Source organism: Xenopus laevis, chromosome 2S (assembly GCF_017654675.1).
Source record: "Xenopus laevis strain J_2021 chromosome 2S, Xenopus_laevis_v10.1, whole genome shotgun sequence".
Classification (NCBI taxonomy): domain Eukaryota; kingdom Metazoa; phylum Chordata; class Amphibia; order Anura; family Pipidae; genus Xenopus; species Xenopus laevis.
In genome coordinates, this window is record NC_054374.1 from 103,613,925 (window position 1) to 103,633,200 (window position 19,276).

At 39.4% G+C, this 19,276-nt stretch overlaps 1 protein-coding gene across 4 annotated transcripts in view; it reads left to right on the top strand.

The window, feature by feature from the left end:
- The first annotated feature begins 67 nt into the window (after positions 1-67).
- rev1.S (REV1, DNA directed polymerase S homeolog) overlaps positions 68-19,276 on the top strand; it is a 45,923-nt gene continuing 26,714 nt past the window's right edge. Inside the window, exons 1-9 of one of the 4 annotated variants that reach the window (XR_005965673.1) lie at positions 68-393; positions 5,746-5,812; positions 6,684-6,816; positions 8,028-8,196; positions 11,853-12,005; positions 12,839-13,506; positions 16,394-16,501; positions 16,754-16,870; positions 18,016-18,121. Coding sequence is in view for 3 of the 4 variants with exons in the window: in XM_018248189.2 (XP_018103678.1) it covers positions 5,756-5,812; positions 6,684-6,816; positions 8,028-8,196; positions 11,853-12,005; positions 12,839-13,506; positions 16,394-16,501; positions 16,754-16,870; positions 18,016-18,121 (1,511 nt within the window). In the remaining variant the exon portion in view is untranslated. 4 annotated transcript variants of the gene reach the window in all.

The following is a 19,276-nucleotide window of genomic DNA, read 5'->3' on the forward strand; positions in this document are numbered from 1 at the left end:
TAGGCTTTTTGGCACATGTTCTGTTCATTGTATTTATGTTAATAAAGCTGCAAGAAAAAAAAGTGAAAGGGTTAGAGAAGAAGGAGGGGCAGACAGACGGCGGGAGTGAGACCTCTGGGGAAAGCAACAGAAGTAAGAGGCATAAATTATGGTGGCGGAGGAATCTCTGCGGTGAGATAGGGACCCTACAGTCGTGCCATGGCAGCGTTCCCTCCGCACAGAGACTGTCAGGGTCAAGATACACAGGCGGAGCCCGTGGCCATACACTGAGCATACACACAGGGAGGCGGAGAGGCACAGCCACTGACAGCTACACAGCCCGGCACTCACTACAGGGAAAGAGAAGGACAGGGACTGTCACACCGGGAATGGTGCTCCGGCTCTGGGGGAAAGGTAACAAAACAACTCCTTATACTGCAGTTTGGCACAACTGCGGCCCTCAAGCTGTTCTTCAGCAACCACAACTCTCACTAGTAGCTTTCTTCTCTCAGGCGCTTCTGGGAGTTGTAGTTTATTTGCTGGAGGAAAATAGACAGAGCGTCCCTCTTTATTCCTCTCTCTCTCTCTCTCTCTCTCTATATATGCAGGTACTGTGACAGTGCTCCATGCTTGTAGCTAAGAAAGAAGTGCAGAGCTGTTCTGTTTATCCATATCAGTGATATATGCCTGTAGGGGACACGCTTGCCTAAGAGGAGATTGTATTTTGGTGCAGGTTCATATTACTCTTTGTATAAAACAGGAGAATGGAAAGTGCTGTATTACAAGTAATGTATTGTGGAGAAAACCCTGTTATTTGTACAATATTATTTTTACCTTATAAGGACAATAAAGCTGCACAATGAGTGTCAGTTGTGTGTAGTATCTCTTGTTCCCTACATTCCCCCAGTGGTGAGGCCGGTGGATATGACTGTGCATTTTCTGCCAGTAGCACGTTCCTCTGCTGGTGTTGTGAGCGCTGGCCTGGGATGACCCATTGTTGGATGCATGGGGGGGAGCAGTTGTGTTATTGGTGATGAGACAGGAAAACCCCAGCCTTACCCGCTTCCCAGCTCCTCCTCCTCTCCCGCCTCCTGCCCCTCCTCCCGCATGGCTTTACATAACAGTAAGAGCAATGGGGAATATTCAATGCTCTTGAGCGTCGCTGGCGCAAATCCCGTTCAGAATCAGACTTTTGGAGCTACAAATCTGCCCTGCGCTCCTTTAACACCAGCCTCTTCCAAGCCAAACAAACATACTTTACTTCACTCATTAACTCCCTTTCTAAAAAACCAGCACAACTTTTCTCCACCTTTAACACTCTCCTTTCCCCTTCTCCACCCCCTCCATGCACATCTGTCTCTGCTCAAGATATTGCTGAGCACTTCAAAAACAAAATTGACACTATCAGAAGGGACATTACACTACTCAACCCCCCTAGACTTCCACCACCCTCCCTCCACACTCCTCAGTCCCTCCTGTGCTCCTTCACCCCTGTCACTGATGAGGAAGTCTCAAAGCTTCTGGCCTCTTCTCACCTTACCACCTGCCCGCTTGATCCAATTCCCTCAAAACTTCTCCGCAATACCAATCCTTGTCTAATCAAAGCCTTAACTCACCTATTTAATCTTTCCCTCTCAACTGGACTGTTTCCTTCTCAACTAAAACATGCTCTTGTCACCCCCATTCTGAAAAAACCCTCTCTTGATCCCTCCAATCTTGACAACCTCCGACCTATCTCTCTGCTACCTTTCATCTCTAAACTACTTGAGCGCCTAGTCTACAACCGACTTACCTCATTCCTCTCTGACAATAACCTGCTGGACCCCCTACAATCTGGTTTTAAGCCACAACACTCCACGGAAACTGCCCTGACTCGACTGACTAATGACCTTTTAACCGCTAAAGCCAACAATCACTTCTCACTACTAATACTACTTGATCTCTCAGCCGCATTTGACACTGTAGATCACCCTCTCCTCCTCCAGTCCCTCCAGTCACTTGGCCTTCGTGACACAGCCCTGTCCTGGTTCTCTTCTTACATCACCAATCGTTCCTTCAGTGTCTCCTACAATGGAGTAGCATCTTCTCCCCTACCTCTTTCTGTTGGAGTTCCCCAAGGCTCTGTCCTGGGACCATTACTATTCTCCCTCTATACTTCCTCCCTTGGCAAATTAATAAATTCTTATGGTTTCCACTACCACCTCTATGCTGATGATACTCAGATCTATCTCTCATCTCCTGATCTCAACCCAGAACTCCTAACTCGCGTCTCCTCCTGCCTGTCCGCTATCTCTACCTGGATGTCACAACGCTACCTTAAATTAAACCTCTCTAAAACTGAAATGGTTCTCTTTCCTCCAACTAACACCAGTAGCATCCCCGAAGTATCCATCATAGTTAACAATTCCACTATCACCCCCTCTCCCCAGGCCCGGTGCCTTGGGGTTATCCTAGATTCTGCCCTGTCATTCTCTCCTCATATCCAGTCACTTATTAAATCTTGTCACTTCCACCTAAGGAACATATCCAAAATACGATCATTTATCACCCAAGACGCTGCCAAAATTCTTATTCACTCTCTCATCATATCGCGTCTAGACTACTGTAACTCTCTTTTAATTGGCCTCCCCCTCCAGAGACTGTCACCTCTCCAGTCCATAATGAACACTGCTGCGAGGCTCATACACCTCAGCAACCGCTCCTCCTCTGCCTCGCCATTTCTGTCAATCCCTGCACTGGCTTCCATTACCTTTCAGAATCAAATTCAAATTAATGACACTGACTTTCAAAGCACTTCAAAACTCTGCCCCAGCCTACATCTCTGAACTCATCTCTATATACTCACCCACTCGCTTACTACGCTCCTCTACTGACCTGCTACTCAACTCTTCTCTCATTACCTCCTCACATGCTCGCATTCAAGACTTTGCAAGGGCTGCACCCCTCCTCTGGAACGCTCTCCCACGGTCTGTCCGACTTTCTCCCAACCTTTCTACTTTCAAGAAATCTCTGAAAACGCACTTCTTTCGAGAAGCCTACCCTCACTCTGCTTAACTACCAAACGCAATACCACATTTCTCACCCACTTAATTCGATCTTGCCCACTCCCACACCTTGTGTATTACTCCCTTCCCTTTAGACTGTATGCCTATGCATAGGGCCTTCCTCACCTTTTTGTACCTGTATTGACTGTGATGTTTGTTACTCCATATATTCTATGTATGTAATTCATGTGATGTAGTTGTATAATCACATTTACTTTACAGTGCTACGCAATATGTTAGCGCTATATAAATACATGTTAATAATAATAATAATAATATCAGTATCCCAGCTGTGCAGGGTCTATATATCTGCATTCACTGCATGCACATGCTGATACCATCATGGACTCCCTGCATTCACAAAAGCCTTAGAACTGCTGCTCCTGTGAAGGCCATTTGACAAGTTTTGGACCTTTGCAGCATTACTTTTTTTAATTTCTCCCGGGGAAGTACTGTATCCTTTTCACCCTGAAACAGCAGCTCAACTCTGATGCAGCTAAAATATAATATGTAGTACTTTCTGCTCTTGAACTATGCTTTGTAGCAGGGCACCTTAGTTCTTTTGGGTTCAGTGTTGCCCTTTTTCTGTATCTTTAGATTTTGTAATGAATTCACAGGTTTGCTGTCTGTCTGTTTGTGCCTTGTCTGAGTTTGGTGGTTTATTATAGGCTTGTCCTGGTCAAACTCCCACCCCTTACTATCTTTTGTATCACATGGGAACTTCCAAGCAGACACAACAGTACTTCTCAGCACAGCCAGGGATTTGGCAAAGCTGCAAGCTTAAAAGCCTTATGTATATTTCTGAGGATTTCCAGCGCACAAGGAGTTTAATCAGGCTAGAGGCATTTCCCTACCATCTGTTTTGGACTGCAGAAAAGCTGCAATGAGACATAGATTTTACTATTCGCAGACCAGAAATCCCAAGATTAAGCGCAGTAGCCATTTGTCCAACTGCTGATTCCATGTTTAAATCCGTATATCTCTTACTGTTGTGTTTTCAAGCACTGGGAAAAATTAGAACGTTTTTGTTGTGAAACTTTAAAGAAGCATAGGCTGTTGATCAGGTCAGTCATCTTAGCAGCAGGTTAACTGCAAATATTTTCACTGTGATCATGATATGAGAGGCAGCTGATCAGGCCCTCATAATATAGCTACATTTCATTGCTTGTATATGAACAGTGCACTGTCTAAAAAAATCTGCTAGGTGGCCTATGTCAACAAATGCCACAAGGTTTATCCAGTATGCCCATAGTTGCCGCCACACACACACACACTTGTATTGTTAACCCTCATCAAATGGCCACCAATGCATTTTTGTGACAACATGGTTATTCCTAACCTTAAACATGGAAGGGTATTTTCAAGCATTTTGTAGGGCAAAATGCCCTGTGTGCCATTGCCTTAAAGGGATACTGTCATGGGAAAACATGTTTTTTTCAAAACACATCAGTTAATGGTGCTGCTCCAGCAGAATTCTGCACTGAATCCATTTTTCAAAAGAGCAAACAGATTTTGTTATATTCAATTTTGAAATCTGACATGGGGCTAGACATATTGTCAATTTCCCAGCTGCCTCCCAGTCATGTGACTTGTGCTATGATAAACTTCCATCACTCTTTACTGCTATACTGCAAGTTGGAGTGATATCAACCCCTCCCCCCCCCCACCCAGCAGCCTAACAACAGAACAATGGGAAGGTAACGAGATAGCAGCTCCCTAACACAAGATAACAGCTCCCTGGAAGATCTAAGAACAGCACTTAAAGCTTCAGTTACATTAAGGGCTAGTCCACACGGGGAGATAGCCCTGCGTTTGCGGTCGCAGCGACAAAGCGCCGCGCCAGTCGCCGCGACCGGCGCAGGCGACAGTTTTGTATGGGCGCCTATGTAAAAACGCCTGTGCTAACCACACGAGGCGATGCGCTTTTCAACAGTCGCCTGAAAATGCCTCGCCAGGCTTTTTCAGGCGACTGTTGAAAAGCGCATCGCCTCGTGTGGTTAGCATAGGCGTTTTTACATAGGCGCCCATACAAAACTGTCGCCTGCGGCGACTGGCGCGGCGCTTTGTCGCCGCGACCGCAAACGCAAGACTATCTCCCCGTGTGGAATAGCCCTAAGTAGGAGAAATAACAGCCTGCACGAAGTAGTTCCATCCTAAAGTGCAGGCACAAGTCACATGACTGGGGCAGCTGGGAAACTGACAAAATATCTAGCCCCATGTCAGATTTTAAAATTGAATTTAAAAAAAAATCTGTTTGCGCTTTTGAGAAATGGGCTTGCCCTGCTATCGCAACTACTGTGTGCCAGTGAAATTCTTCTTAGTACTCATTGTGGTGCAAGCAGTCCTGAATGAAAGTAGTGGCTGCGTTTCCTACTGCATGAAAGCTGTTCCACAAGGTAACACCTGTGTGTAATAGGCCTTATAGTGACCCCGCTGAAGGGCCCTCTACGGTGAAGAGATCACCGTTTTATCACCATCTTAGATCACTCCTGCATTTAATCGTTCCATATTAATGAACAATGGCAAATTATAACAAAGTATGAAGATTACCTTACTGTTTGGAGGAAAGATCATAGTATACATTGGTGCAAGCAAGCATGTAAACCCCAACACAATTTGTCACCACATGCATTTTTTACACAGTAGAATTACTTCACTGTTTACTGTAATTCTACACTTGATATAATGTGCTTTTCTAATTACATTTTCACATATTTTGCAGGAACTGAACAATGCGTCAAGGAGGATGGCGGAATCGAGCCAGCGAGAAAGATGGCTGGACTGCTTGGGTAAGTGCGGTGTTAAATGCTAAATTCATTATATTTGTCTAATTTTGCATATACAGGTATGGGACCTGTTATCCAGAATGCTCGTGACCTGGAGTTTTCCGGATAACAGATCTTTCAGGGTTTTTTTTTTTAAAGCCTTAACTCTACTAGAAAATCATGTAAATATTGAATAAACCCAATAAGCTGGTTTTGTTTGGATCTTCGTACAAGGTACTGTTTTCTTATTGCAGAGAAAAATCAAAAAAAATTTCAAATTTTTTGATATAATGGAGTCTATGGGAGAAGGCCTTCCTTTTATTTGGAGCTTTCTGGATAATGGGTTTCCAGATAACGGATCCCATACCTGTATTATGATTATTCTAGGCTTTTCTGAAAGCTGCTCATTCGGTGAAGGTGTAGGTGTTTTTAGAATTGACGCAAAGAAGGTGCCTTTTAGATGCCTTATTTTTTATTGTACCATTTAAGAGATCTTAGTCTAGACATCCTGTGTACTCATATATCCGATTGGCTCCCAATACAGTCACTAGAGAGCATGGCTGTCGGTTGTGCTTGAGGAGGATTAGCACTTTTAAGTGATACATATTAAGAATCTTTGTTGCATACAAATGTCTTTTAAAGAATTCTGTCAACATTCTTACACTTTTGGGGGTGAGGTACGTTAAATCCCCTTTAAATATAGCCAGGCCAATTTGCTTTATAGTTTTTCCTTTTAGGTATGCAATCTTCACCACTCTAGTTGTTGAACAGCCCCAGCATCCCTACATCTATTTCAGTGGTACTGGTCTGTTGGGAGATTAGAATAGTTGCAGTAGATGTTTAGGCTACATTTTTTTGAGTGCTTCTTACTGTTGTTTTTTTTTTCTCTCACCAGGGCGGATACATTGCCGCTAAAGTGCAGAAATTAGATGAGCAGTTTCGAACAGATGCTCCATTGCAACAGCAGAAGGATGGAACCTCATCAAAAATCTTTAATGGGGTTTCCATATATGTCAATGGATATACCGGTAGGTTTCTTATTTGGACCTACCAACATCTCTTTACACATAGCATGATTTTGACAGATTTTAGCTGGAGTATTTGTGGTTTGGTTTTTAGCTGCTTCCGAGCATAATAAATCTCTGAAAACTCAAGATATTTTTCCTCTAAAAATTTTCCCCTATAAAAACTTGATCAGAAAAATTTTTGAGGTTTAATAAATAGGACCCTAAAAGTGTTCATGACAGCATCATATTTTTACACATGGCTTAAAGGAAACTAGAGGGAACACTGAGTTGAACATCAGCTCTTTGTATTTAAATAGATTGCACTAGATGTGTTACCATCAAGTCCCACTTCAAATGAAGAGTTATAATGGCCTAGTTGTCTTATTGTATTTGCAGAGATCATATAAAAGAGAGTTGTTCTTTTATTTCTCGTGTACATTTTTTTTTTTTTTAAACTATTTGATCTAAGCTCCTATTCTGTATAGCAATTCAGATTTATTATTCATCTTCAGCAGATCAATCAGCACGTTATTCTTTGGGTACCTGAAAAACAAAACGCTTTGTTGTAACATTTGGCCAACAATACATCCAGAACCACTGGTTTTATAGCACAGATACAGTCTAACAGAGCCATACAGTATATCCAAACTTGCAGACAGCCTGTTTCGATCTTGTTAGATCTTATCAGTGCAAGATATTGGAACAAGGCTTCTGAGTGGGTAGTACTTGGAGAGTAGTGAAGCAAATAAACCAACCTGGTTAGGGTGAGATGGGCTAAAAGGAGCCAAAAATCACTTCACGTGCAAAAGATTCAACATAGGGCCTTCTGAAAACAGAAGGTATTTACTTGCCTCTTGCCATATACATACTGCCTTAATACCATAAATGAGAGTTTAACTCTCCCATAAGGAATTATGGATGGATTCTGCACGTTTTTGGTATTAAGGCAGTGCTATTTATATGGCAAGAGGCAAGTAAATACTTTGTTTTCTGGGCTCCTTTTAGCCCGTCTCACCCTAACCAGGCTAGGTTCTTTGCCTTGCTGTAACCCATAACAGCATATATTTTTAATTTATGAAAATATATATAAATATATATATATATATATATATATATATATATATATATATATATAAATAAAATAATTGTATAGGTTTTGTTTTCTATGAAATAAAATAACTTCTATTCTGTCCATATAGCTGTTTAAATGTTAAGTTGCCATGCAATTTCAGATCCTACTGCTGATCAGCTGCGTCATCTAATGATGCTACATGGAGGACAATACCACGTTTATTATTCCCGATCTAAAACAACACATATCATTGCAACAAATCTCCCAAATAACAAGGTCAATGAGTTAAAAGATGAAAAAGTTGTCCGACCAGAGTGGATAACAGAAAGGTAATTAATTCCACAAATAATTAGAAAATTCTGGTTTAATGACATAGCTGCAAAATTGCAGTTACCAGTGACAACTAATAAGCTTTGATTAAAAGTATGATTGATTGCTATGGGCAATTGCAATGTAATAAATCAGCCCCTAAATATTTTACTCAGATACAGTATAAGGTGTGAGCAGCTCACAAGTGACCCATTTAGAGGAAATTTTCAATACCCCATCAATATTTTTCTTCTATGTATTTCTTGAAACAAAATACTTTTTAACAAAGGACTTTTTTCTTGAGCACAAACCTCAGTTGCTGCCATGTTCACTCAAATGTGCTTTACATCATATCATTAAATAACATGTTACTGGCACTATTTTCTTCCTAATACAGATTTTACCCATGTTTCAGACAAGCAGTGTATCCAAGGTATCATAGTACTGTACTTCCAAAGTGTACAAGTGGTTAATGGAGAACAAACGCCTACTGACAACCCCAGGCCCCCTCCATTGGGGTCTTTCAATTGCATCTGTTGCTGTCTAAAAAATGAGTTGGGCAAAGGGTTGCCAGGTTCCATCTCAAGCCTTTTCAGGCCCTCTTCCCTGATTATTACAACATAAGTTTATGCAGTTGAAGCCAGTTTGGACATACAGTTATGAAATTCCTCTGTGGTGCTGTTCAAGAGGAGGGGAGGCCTTTTAAGGGTGCCTGGGGTTGTCCATAGTTACTACATAGTAGCATAGATAATGTGGAATGTCCATTAAATTCAACCCCTGCCAACAAACTCATATACAATCCCATTTATATAATTTAAAGGGGTTGTTCATCTTTGAGTTAACTTTTAGTATGATGTAGAGAATGATCTTCTAAGACAATTTGCAATTGCTTTTCATCTTTTATTATTTGTGGTTTGTGAGTTGTTTGGCTTTTTATTAGACAGCTCTCCAGTTTGCAGTCAGCCATCTGGTTGCTAAGGTCCAACTGTCCTTAGCAACCATGCTCACATTGGAATAAAAGACTTAAATATGAATAGTAGAGGGCCCAAATAGAAAGAAGAGTAACTAAAAGTAGAAATAACAATACATGTGTAGCCTTACAGAGCATTTGTATTTAGATGGAGTCAGTGACCCCCATTTGAAATCTGGAAAGAAGAAGAAGAAGGCAAATAATTAAAAAACTATAAAAAAAATTAATGAAGACCGATTAAAAAAAGATGATTACAATTGAGCGTTATTTAAAGTTAACTTAAGGATGAACCACCCCTTTAAGATCACAGTAGCCTTTGATATTTTGCTTGTTGAAGAAATCATAAAAACCATTCTTAATTTACACATACTGTTAACTATAATAAACTAACTTTATACCTTAACATCACAATAGCCTTGGATACTTTGCTTGTTGAAGAAATCATTTAAAGTGGACCTGTCGCCCAGACACAAAAATCTGTATAATAAAAGTCCTTTTCAAATTAAACATGAAATCCAATTTCTATTTTTTATTAAAGCATTCATAGCTGCTGTAAGCTCATTTAAAAATCTCCGCTGTCAATCAAATATTGTCTGCCCCTCCTCTATGCTAATGGCATAGAGGCGGGCAGAAAATTATTTTCACTTTCCATTCAGCACTTCCTAGATGTCACTGCTCTCCACACATTCCCCCGTTCTCTTAACCATTTAATTGTGTATCCAGGGCATGGAAATGGACATTGGGTCCCCCATTCTGGTGCACAAACAAGATTCTGAGATGACACAAGGCTTGCCTTAATAACAGTGTGCGCAAAATGGCTGCTGCCTGCTTGCTATAATTTTGAAATCCCAGACTGAAGGAAACAAGATTCAAATAATTTATATAGTGTAATTAAAGTTCATTTTGCTTGACTAATGTGATAAAATAGGATTTTGAATAATTTCTTTGGGTGACGGGTCCCCTTTAAGCTACTCTTAAAGGAGAAGGAAGACTAAAATTAAGTAAGCTTTATCAGAAAGGTCTATATAAATACACCAGTAATCCCTCAAAGTAATGCTGATCTGAGTCCTCTGTCAAAAGAAATGCCACATTTCTTTTCTTCTGTTGTGTACAGATGGGCTTCTGTATCAGACTTCCAGTTTTCAGCTTAAACCTTCAAGGCACGGCATTGAGCATGCTCAGTTTGCTCCTCTCTCCCTCCTACCCTTCCTGTTGTAATCTGAGCCCAGAGCTATGAGTGAACAGAGAGAGACTCGGGCAGGAAGGGATGTCACAACAAGCCAATATGGCAGTTACTATCCTAAACAAACAGAAAACACTTCAAGAGCTGTTTATTCAAGTATGGTAAAGCATTCTGCAGAATAAATATAGTGTTATAGCTTGCACTATTGTGGCTAATCTATTGGCAATAAACTGCTTCAGTAGCTTTCCTTCTCCTTTAAGAACATTAATAGAATCCGCCATCACAACATCACCCGGCAGTGTGATTCTACTTCAAATGAAAGTTCATGTCTAAAAGGGTGACCTCTGGTTTGTTGATTTTTTTCTGCGGGACAAAAGTTCCCCAACTGTCTATAATATCCTGTAATGTACTTCAAAAGATTAATCATGGCCCCTCACCAGTGCCAGGCCAATGCATGCAGGCACTCAAAACAAGGAGCTAACGCTCACTCTCATGACACACTCGCTCCCACAGTGACATGTAGGGTGGTGATGCATGTGATCAAGAGCTCTTTGCCTTTGGAGCTATGTTTCCCTCACCTAGGGTCTAAACTAGGGCTAGGCATACAGAAGTGGTATGTGCCTAATGCCCCCTACCATTGTGCCCTAGGAACATGTCTCTTCTGCCTACCCCAAGCACCCCCTCTGCATGAAAATAGCGTTGGCAAAAATAGAAACAGCATGCTGCATATTAGTCTCCGTTGCTTCACAGGAGCTTATTACAATGATTTTCATTTATAATGAATGATTAGAGCTTCACAAACAGACTCACATTTTATACATATGCTGCATACATTCTGTTTGTGTGTATATATATATATATATATATATATATATATATATATATATATATATATAAAATCACTTTCACTTTTTTGGTGTTACTGGTTCTTGAAGGGTTTTATCATCATAGATTTGAAATGGTGAATGTAATGATCCTTTCTTGTGGAAATTTACATTTTTAATTATTTGTATGATTTTTAAATATGACATTCTCTGTCACTTTCCCTGCTCCCTTTATTTTACTACAGGTATTGGACCTGTTATCCAGAATGCTTAGGAACTTGGGTTTTCCCGAATAACACATCTTTCTGTAATTTGGATCTTCGTACCTTGTCTACTAAAAAAATCATGTAAACATTAAATAAACCAAATAGGCTGGTTTTGCTTTCACTAAGGATTAATTATATTTTAGTTGGGATCAAGTACAAGGTACTGTTTTATAATTATTATTATTATTACAGAGAAAAAGGAAATCATACTTAAAAATGTGGATTATTTGGATAACATGGTGTCTATGGGAGACAGCTTTTCCATAATTTGGAGCTTTCTGGATAACGGGTTTCCGGATAACTGATGCCATACCTGTACTTAACCTTTTTTTTGTGCACTGGTAGTTTTTTGTGTGAGCTAAATACATTTGTTTTATTAAGGGATGGATATATTTTACGTTGAGTTTTTCATTTGTTCTTTTTTCCCCAACAGCATAAAAGCCGGTCGTCTTCTTTCTTATGTTCCCTTCCAGCTGTATACAAAGAAGTCCAGTGTTCAAAAAGGCCTAAATTTTACCTCCATTTGCAAGAGAGATGATTCTTTACCAGGGCCAAGCAATATTAGTAGAGATTTCAGCCAAAGAGAGTAAGTATTAATTGGGATTAGGATAGAACTGTGTTTACTTACATAGTGGATTTTTAAGACCAACTGTGATCAAATTTACTTTTTTGAAGGACACATTTGGCTTCTGTCAAAGTATTTAATAAGCGTAAGCGCATGGGCATACAGAGATGTAAGCTCTGCTGTTCTCAGCCTGCGTATTTTTGCAGCGAACCTGCTTCATGCCCCTGCTCCATTGATCTAAGCCTCTTCAGATCTAATTCAAATCAGTGGAGCAGGGGCACGGACCATATCCACTTGCAAAAATACACAGGCCTACAGCTCTGTGCTCCCATACCCTTACAGTTCAGTTTCTCTATGCCTTAAACATTTTTTAATGTCCACATTAAAAGTGTCATCACTTTCTAATCGGTGCCGCCCTATATTTTTTTCTGGTAAACTTAAGATACTGTTTGGCCCCTTACATCCTAGACCAATTACAGTATCAGTAATAAGATTTGGAGATTGGACACTAGTGGTCACTTTGCAATGTGTTCCATTTAAATATCAGTTTTCTAAACTAATACAAAGTAGTTACATAGTTTAAGGGTCATATTTATAAAAATGTAAGATAAAAACTCACCACAGGAAAACTCCCTCACTTTCTATTCATTCCTATGGGAATTTTAGAATCGCATTTATCAATGGCGTTTACCATTTGAAAATTATACTTTTAAAAAATCCCATAGGAATGAAAAGAAAGTGAGTGAATTTTTGTGTGGTGAGTTCTAATTTCACATTTTGATAAATATGCCCCTATGTGTACTTTATATCAAGTTCCCACATTAATATTCTCAATTGTGTTATTTTCACTGTAGAAACAGTACAATAAAGGATTTCTCTGCAAGACCTATCAGCGTTCTACTAAATGGGGTGGAAAGACTGGAAGAAGATGAGCACAAAAATGGTGATTTCGAAATGTTGGATTTGGAGCAAATCTTTTCTGATCATAAGCCTAATGGACTACAGAAGCACATAGGCAATACCGATGTGTGTAGTAAGCACATCCCCAGCTCTAATGGTGCCTTAAAGTCACTGGATAGCACAGTGCATTTCAATAGCTCTTTTGAAAGTGGACTTGATTTGTTGCAGCAGCAGGAAAAGCCTGATCAATGTTGTGCTAATATCACAGACTGCACTGTAGAATATTTGCAACCAAACAGCAGACAAACAGATGTTTCCTGCAATCCTCATAGGACTGTACCCTTACCCTCATCCTCATGTTTGCACACAAACTCAAAAATTAATGGTGCTAACCACTCTCTTCTGGGGCCTTCAAGCACAAACGCACTCTCTCCTGCCAAGCTGCACTCCCCACAGCTGCCTAAAACAGCTGACCCAAATTTTATTTCAGATTTCTATTCTCACTCCAGACTTCATCATATATCCACATGGAAGTGTGAGTTCACTGAGTTTGTGCGCAACCTACAGACTCAAAGTAACAGAGGCTTCCCAGGTCGAGAGAGGTTAAAAAAGTTAAAGCCTGGTATGTATATAATAAAATATTGTTTCACATTTACGTTTTCAGGGCTGCCATCGGGGGGGGGGGGGGGGTACGTGAGGTACTGCAGTCTGGAGCTTCATGAGGCATAAAAGTGGTATTTGTGGATTATGAAGGACTTGTTGGGGATTGGCCAGAGTTTTGTTGACTTTTGGAAGGGCATTCATATATAATAGTTGTGACTAGTGTAGATCAGTGGCATGGTGATACATCTGTTGAGGAAGGCATCTGGGGTAATTCCGTACGCAAAATAAATCAATTCTCATTATTTACACCACAAAATACAGGGGCTGCTTCTGCTTTAAATGTCTTCCTCCGCTGCCTTCATTATTTATAGTCGCTGTGCTACTTGGTAGACGCAGAAATTTAGGCACACATGGCAGAGTAGTTTGCTTTTTTTCCTAAAAATAGAAACCCTAATACAGGTATGGGACCTGTTATACAGAATGCTTGGGATCTGGGGTTTTCCGTATAACAGCTATTTCCATAATTTGGATCTTCATACCTTCTTATAGAAAATTTTATAAATATTAAATAAACCCAATAGGCTGGTTTTGCTTCCAGTAATGATTACTTATATCTCAGTTGGGATCAAGTACAAGGTACTCTTTTATTATTACAGAGAAAAAGGAATTTTTTTTTTTTTTAAACAATTTGGATTATCTGGATAAAATAGAGTCTATGGTAGACGGACTTTCGTAATTCGGAGCTTTCTGGATAATGGGGTTCTGGATAACGCATCCCATACCTGTATTTATGTTTTAGTTCTATATAATCTATAGGAAAACAAGGTGTCTGAAGCACTCCTGTTCTTTTTGGATGATTGAAGGTTTGACTGTGTAGGAATTATTTTACTATATTGGTTAAACATAGTATAAACAGGCATACCTTCAATTTTCTGGACAGAGGTTCACCTTGCACTGCTATGTGCACTTCTGGCAGTGGTGATAGAGGCAGAGAGAGGTGTTTTGATCACTGCTGTTTGATTGCAGCAACATCAAAATGACCCTATTGTCTCCGTAAACAAATATTGAATTAAAGGGGGAGTTCACCTTTAAATGAACTTTTAGCATGGTGTAGAGAGTGATATTCTGTCACAATTTGCTGTTGGTTTTCATTTTTTATTATTTGTGTTTTTTGAGTATTTAGCTTTTATTCAGCAGCTCTCCAGTTTGCAGTTTCAGTAGTCTGGTGGCTTGTGTCCTAATTACCTTAGCAACCATGGATTGAATTAAATAAGAGAATGGAATATGAATAGGAGATGCCTAAATAGAAAGATGAGTAGTAATAACAATATATTTGTAGCTGTACAGAGCATTTGTTTTTTTAGATGGGGTCAGTGACCCCCCATTTGAAACCTGAAAGAGTCAGAGGAAGGAGGCAAATAATCAAAAAAACTATAGAAAATAAATAATGAAGACCAATTGAAAGGTTGCTTAGAATTAGTCATTCTATGACATACTAAAAGTTAATTTAAAGGTGAACCACCCCTTTAAGCGCACTGCTCGCAATAAAATATGCCTTAAAAATCCAAAATCTTACCTTTGCTCCAAATCCTTCTGCTGTTAACTCAACACACCACTGAAAACATAGCTGCGATTGGCTGCATTTTGTTTAAAAATGTCTGTGGACATCAGAAGAAAGAGGTGGACAAATTACCATGTCTGTCCATGCCGTAAATGCATTGCTGTGAATTAAATCACGTGCTGTGCTTGATTAAGCCTGTGTTTAGAAACCATTTGATCTGCAATCATGTACCAGTGCCGTATTATGTAATCATTTTACATGGCCATTCAACCATGTACCAAATATACTCGAGTATAAGCCGAGTTTTTCAGCCCCCAAAATATGCTGAGAAACTCTACCTCAGCTTATAATTGGGTCAAGTGCAAAAACGGTCGCCGGCGCCTAAGAATAGTCGCCGGTGTCCAAGAATAGTCTCCAAGAATATTCGCTGGCGTCCAAGAATAGTCCCCAAGAATATTCGCTGGCGTCCAAGAATGGTCGCCGGCATCCAAAAACGAGACACCGGCACTTCCTATGGGAGCAGAAACCCTCAATCTTTTGATTGAAACTCACCAGAAGCTGCTGCATTTCTCACTCAGGCTTATACTCGAGTCAATAAGCTTTCCCAGTTTTTGGAGGAAAAATTAGGTACCTCGGCTTATACTCGGGACGGCTTATACTCGAGTATATACGGTAACTATTGCATTCTATCCTGACAAATATAAGAATTTCACATTTGTTTACTAAATACCATTTATATGAAAACAGAAGATCAAATTCACTGTTCATGTTCAAGAAGCTGTTATTATATAGTAAAGCATTTTCTTTTTATACTCTGCAAGTAATTCCAAAGCACTAGGGAGTTTTAGACAACGGAGATGTTATTATTTAAAGAGATACTGACACCAGAAATTAAAAATTTTTTTTACATCTATTATAATATTGCCTTTGTACTTATAACTTTGCCATAAAGTATTTGCACAATGCTTTTACATTACCTGGGAAGTCCCATGTTCCTGAATGAGGGGGCTGCCATATTTGGGAGGGAGTCTGTTAGCATTGGAAACTTTAACAGGCTAAGATAGGACAGTCAGGTTGACAAAACAGGTTTAGAAACTTCAACTAACAATAACTTAGATAAACCAACCTCTCAACGATTACCATGACCTATACGTAACTAACTTTTAATGTACATTCATATTTTAAAAAGCAGTTTTTTAGTGTTAGTATCACTTTAAAGCATTGTTTCATTTTCTAAATAGACAAGAGTTTCACTCTCATTGAAATGTGTATTATTCTTGTGTTTCTGTAATATGCAAAGTAATTACATTTCAGGAGTTAAGATGCTTTTACTGTATTTAATTAGGTAACTTGCCTCCTTCCGCATTACCGAAGTGCCAGAACTGTATCATACATGTAGATATGGACTGCTTCTTTGTATCTGTAGCTATTCGCAACCATGCAGACCTCAAAGGTAACTGTCCAGTATGAGCTTACAAATAATAATTGTTTGACAAATTGTGTGGTGTCTGACATTTCGTATCAAATGTATAACAATTGTCATTACTACAGTTTACACTAAGAAATACTTGTGATGTTAAATATTTACATAAAGATAATTCTTACATAAATATTATTTTGATCCAGGGCAAAGTTGGTGTGCAAAAATGAATGTCCTATTTGCTATAAAACTATATCACTGTAATTGTAATTATTTTCTGAAAAGGAAAACCAGTTGCTGTTACAAGCAACAGAGGCGCTGGAACAACGATAACCCGGGAAGGATCTAATCCTCAGCTGGAGTTTCAATATTACCAAAACAGGATACTAAAGGGAAAAGCTGGTATGTTTGGGTACTAATTCTAGTCTAAATACCGAGGTATACTGGCAACTTATTAACAACATGTATTTGCAAAGGTGCCATCATATTACACAGTTGATGGATGTAAACATCAAACATGCAAGTATTGATTGATACAGTAAGTTAAAAGTGTCCTGCTCATTAGAGATTACAGTCTAAAAAGCAAATGAGCAATAGATGTCTCTTCAGTTTACTAAAAAGCACTTATGCATACTAATGAGTAAATAGACCCAAATAAGATTCACCCCAAACTCACACTAAGGGTACTGGCGCATGAGGAGATTAGTCACAGCAGCTACTGTATATGGGGTGAGTCTCCACTCAAAAACAGCAAAAGCAACTGCAACAAGTGTATAGGAGAGGATTTGCTTCTCTCCACCTGCTTCCAAAACATAGGCTGAAGGAAGCGTTGAATCTGCTTAGTGCCCCCTTGCCTTTATGACTTACTTAAAGGAAAACTATACCCCCCAAACAATGTAGGTCTCTATTAAAAGATACTGAGTAAAACAGCTCATGTGTAAAACCCTGCTTCATGTAAATGAACCATTATCATAATAATATACTTTTCTAGTAGTATGTGCCATTGGGTAATCATAAATAGAAAACTGCCATTTTAAAAAATAAGGGCCGCCCCCTGAGATCGTAAGATTCACTGTGCACACATACAAACCACATGTAAGGTCACATGAGCCAATTAACAGACAGAGTTCTGCCATTTGCTTCCTCACTTCTTCCTGTTACAGTTAGAGTTGTAGTATTTCTGGTCAGGTGATCTCTGAGGCAGCACAGATAGAGTCACGAAATGGTGGTTCAAGGCAAGAGATGTAAAAGGGCAATATTTATGTAAATATATATTCCAGTTTGGTAAGATTCTTTAATATGTCATTCAATTTGATATAAACTATCTGTTGCTTAAGTATTCATTTTGGGGGTATAGTTTTCCTTTAATCTTGTGATGCTAGCAATGTTTTTTTTTTAAAGGTTAGAAATTGTATTTTATTCTGTCATAGAATGCAATTGGCCGTATAGGATTTCAAGTATAGTCTTATTCACTGGGGTGGAACGTTTCGATATGTTATACAATCACGTGATGGGTTATATGGCTAACTAAAATTTTAATCATACAGGTCAGCCTATGTCGGCCACCTCAGATTCTGCACAACAAAATGGACTTGACCAGGATATTTCACATCTATCCATGGCAGAAATCGCATCTTGCAGTTATGAAGCAAGGTATTACAAAAAAAGGCTAGGGCTAAAATTTGCACTTGTTGCCCTATATGTATGCAAAAATTAACCATGATAGCCGGAAATGCCGTAACAGACAGTACCTTGCTAAACAAGTCTCAAAAGACAATTGCAGCTGTAATTAAAATACAGATATTGCTGTAGTAAAATGATATTATACACAGTGAATATATTATTTGGCTATTTCAGACAAGTTTATCTGTAGGTAATCAAGATCTGTTAAAGCTTATATAGCATACATGATGGGTAGGAGGGAAAGATACAAAAAGCAGAAGAATGGGGAAGAACAAAAGATACAGACTGTTAAAGGAAGATGGGAAGAGGCAAAGTAGATGCATCCATCACACCCTGGCTTCAAAGTTCCTGTTAATTAATACCATGTGCATTCGACAGGTTTTAGCTCACCTCTTCCTGTATTAAAAGGTGTCTTTAAGTCAGGAAGATTCATTTTTATTTTACCATTTATTTAGTCATACATCTGGCATACTAGGTTACCATGGGCCTGTAAAGTTTAGTTTGTTTATACCACTCTGTAAGCTTTATTGGGGTTGGCAAATAGAATGTCAGTGTGAAGACCGAAAATGTAAGATTCCTGAAGGACTACAATCTCAAGGAAAAATTTGCCATCCCCCCTTCACAATGGCTGATATATCACAAGGTAAGGTGGGCAGTGAGGAAAGCTCTTAAAACCTGCAACTTCCACTTATCCCCTACGCTAGTTGCAGAGGTGTTTAAGCAGGACCAACCTCGTCATAAAATCTCTTCTTTTTATAAAGCCCTACAGTCCACGAATTTACTGAAAACCCCCTTGAAAGTCAGAGAGCGCTGGGAGGCTGATACAGCACCAATTACTGATGTACAATGGAACCAGGTGCTCCAAACTCCCCTCCTGATTTCTCCCATTTATAAGTTTAGGATTTTGCAACTATACTTTGTTCACAGAGCTTATTATTCTAGGACTGTGTTGCATAAGGTTAACCCAGGAATATCACCGTGGAGGGTACAATCTTACATACTTTTTGGTTCTGCTCCAAAATTAAGCCTTTTTGGATAGCTATACAGTCCAATATCACAAAGATGCTAGGGTTTGAGATACCTAAATACCCTAAATATTACTTACTAAGTATGGACCCCCCAACT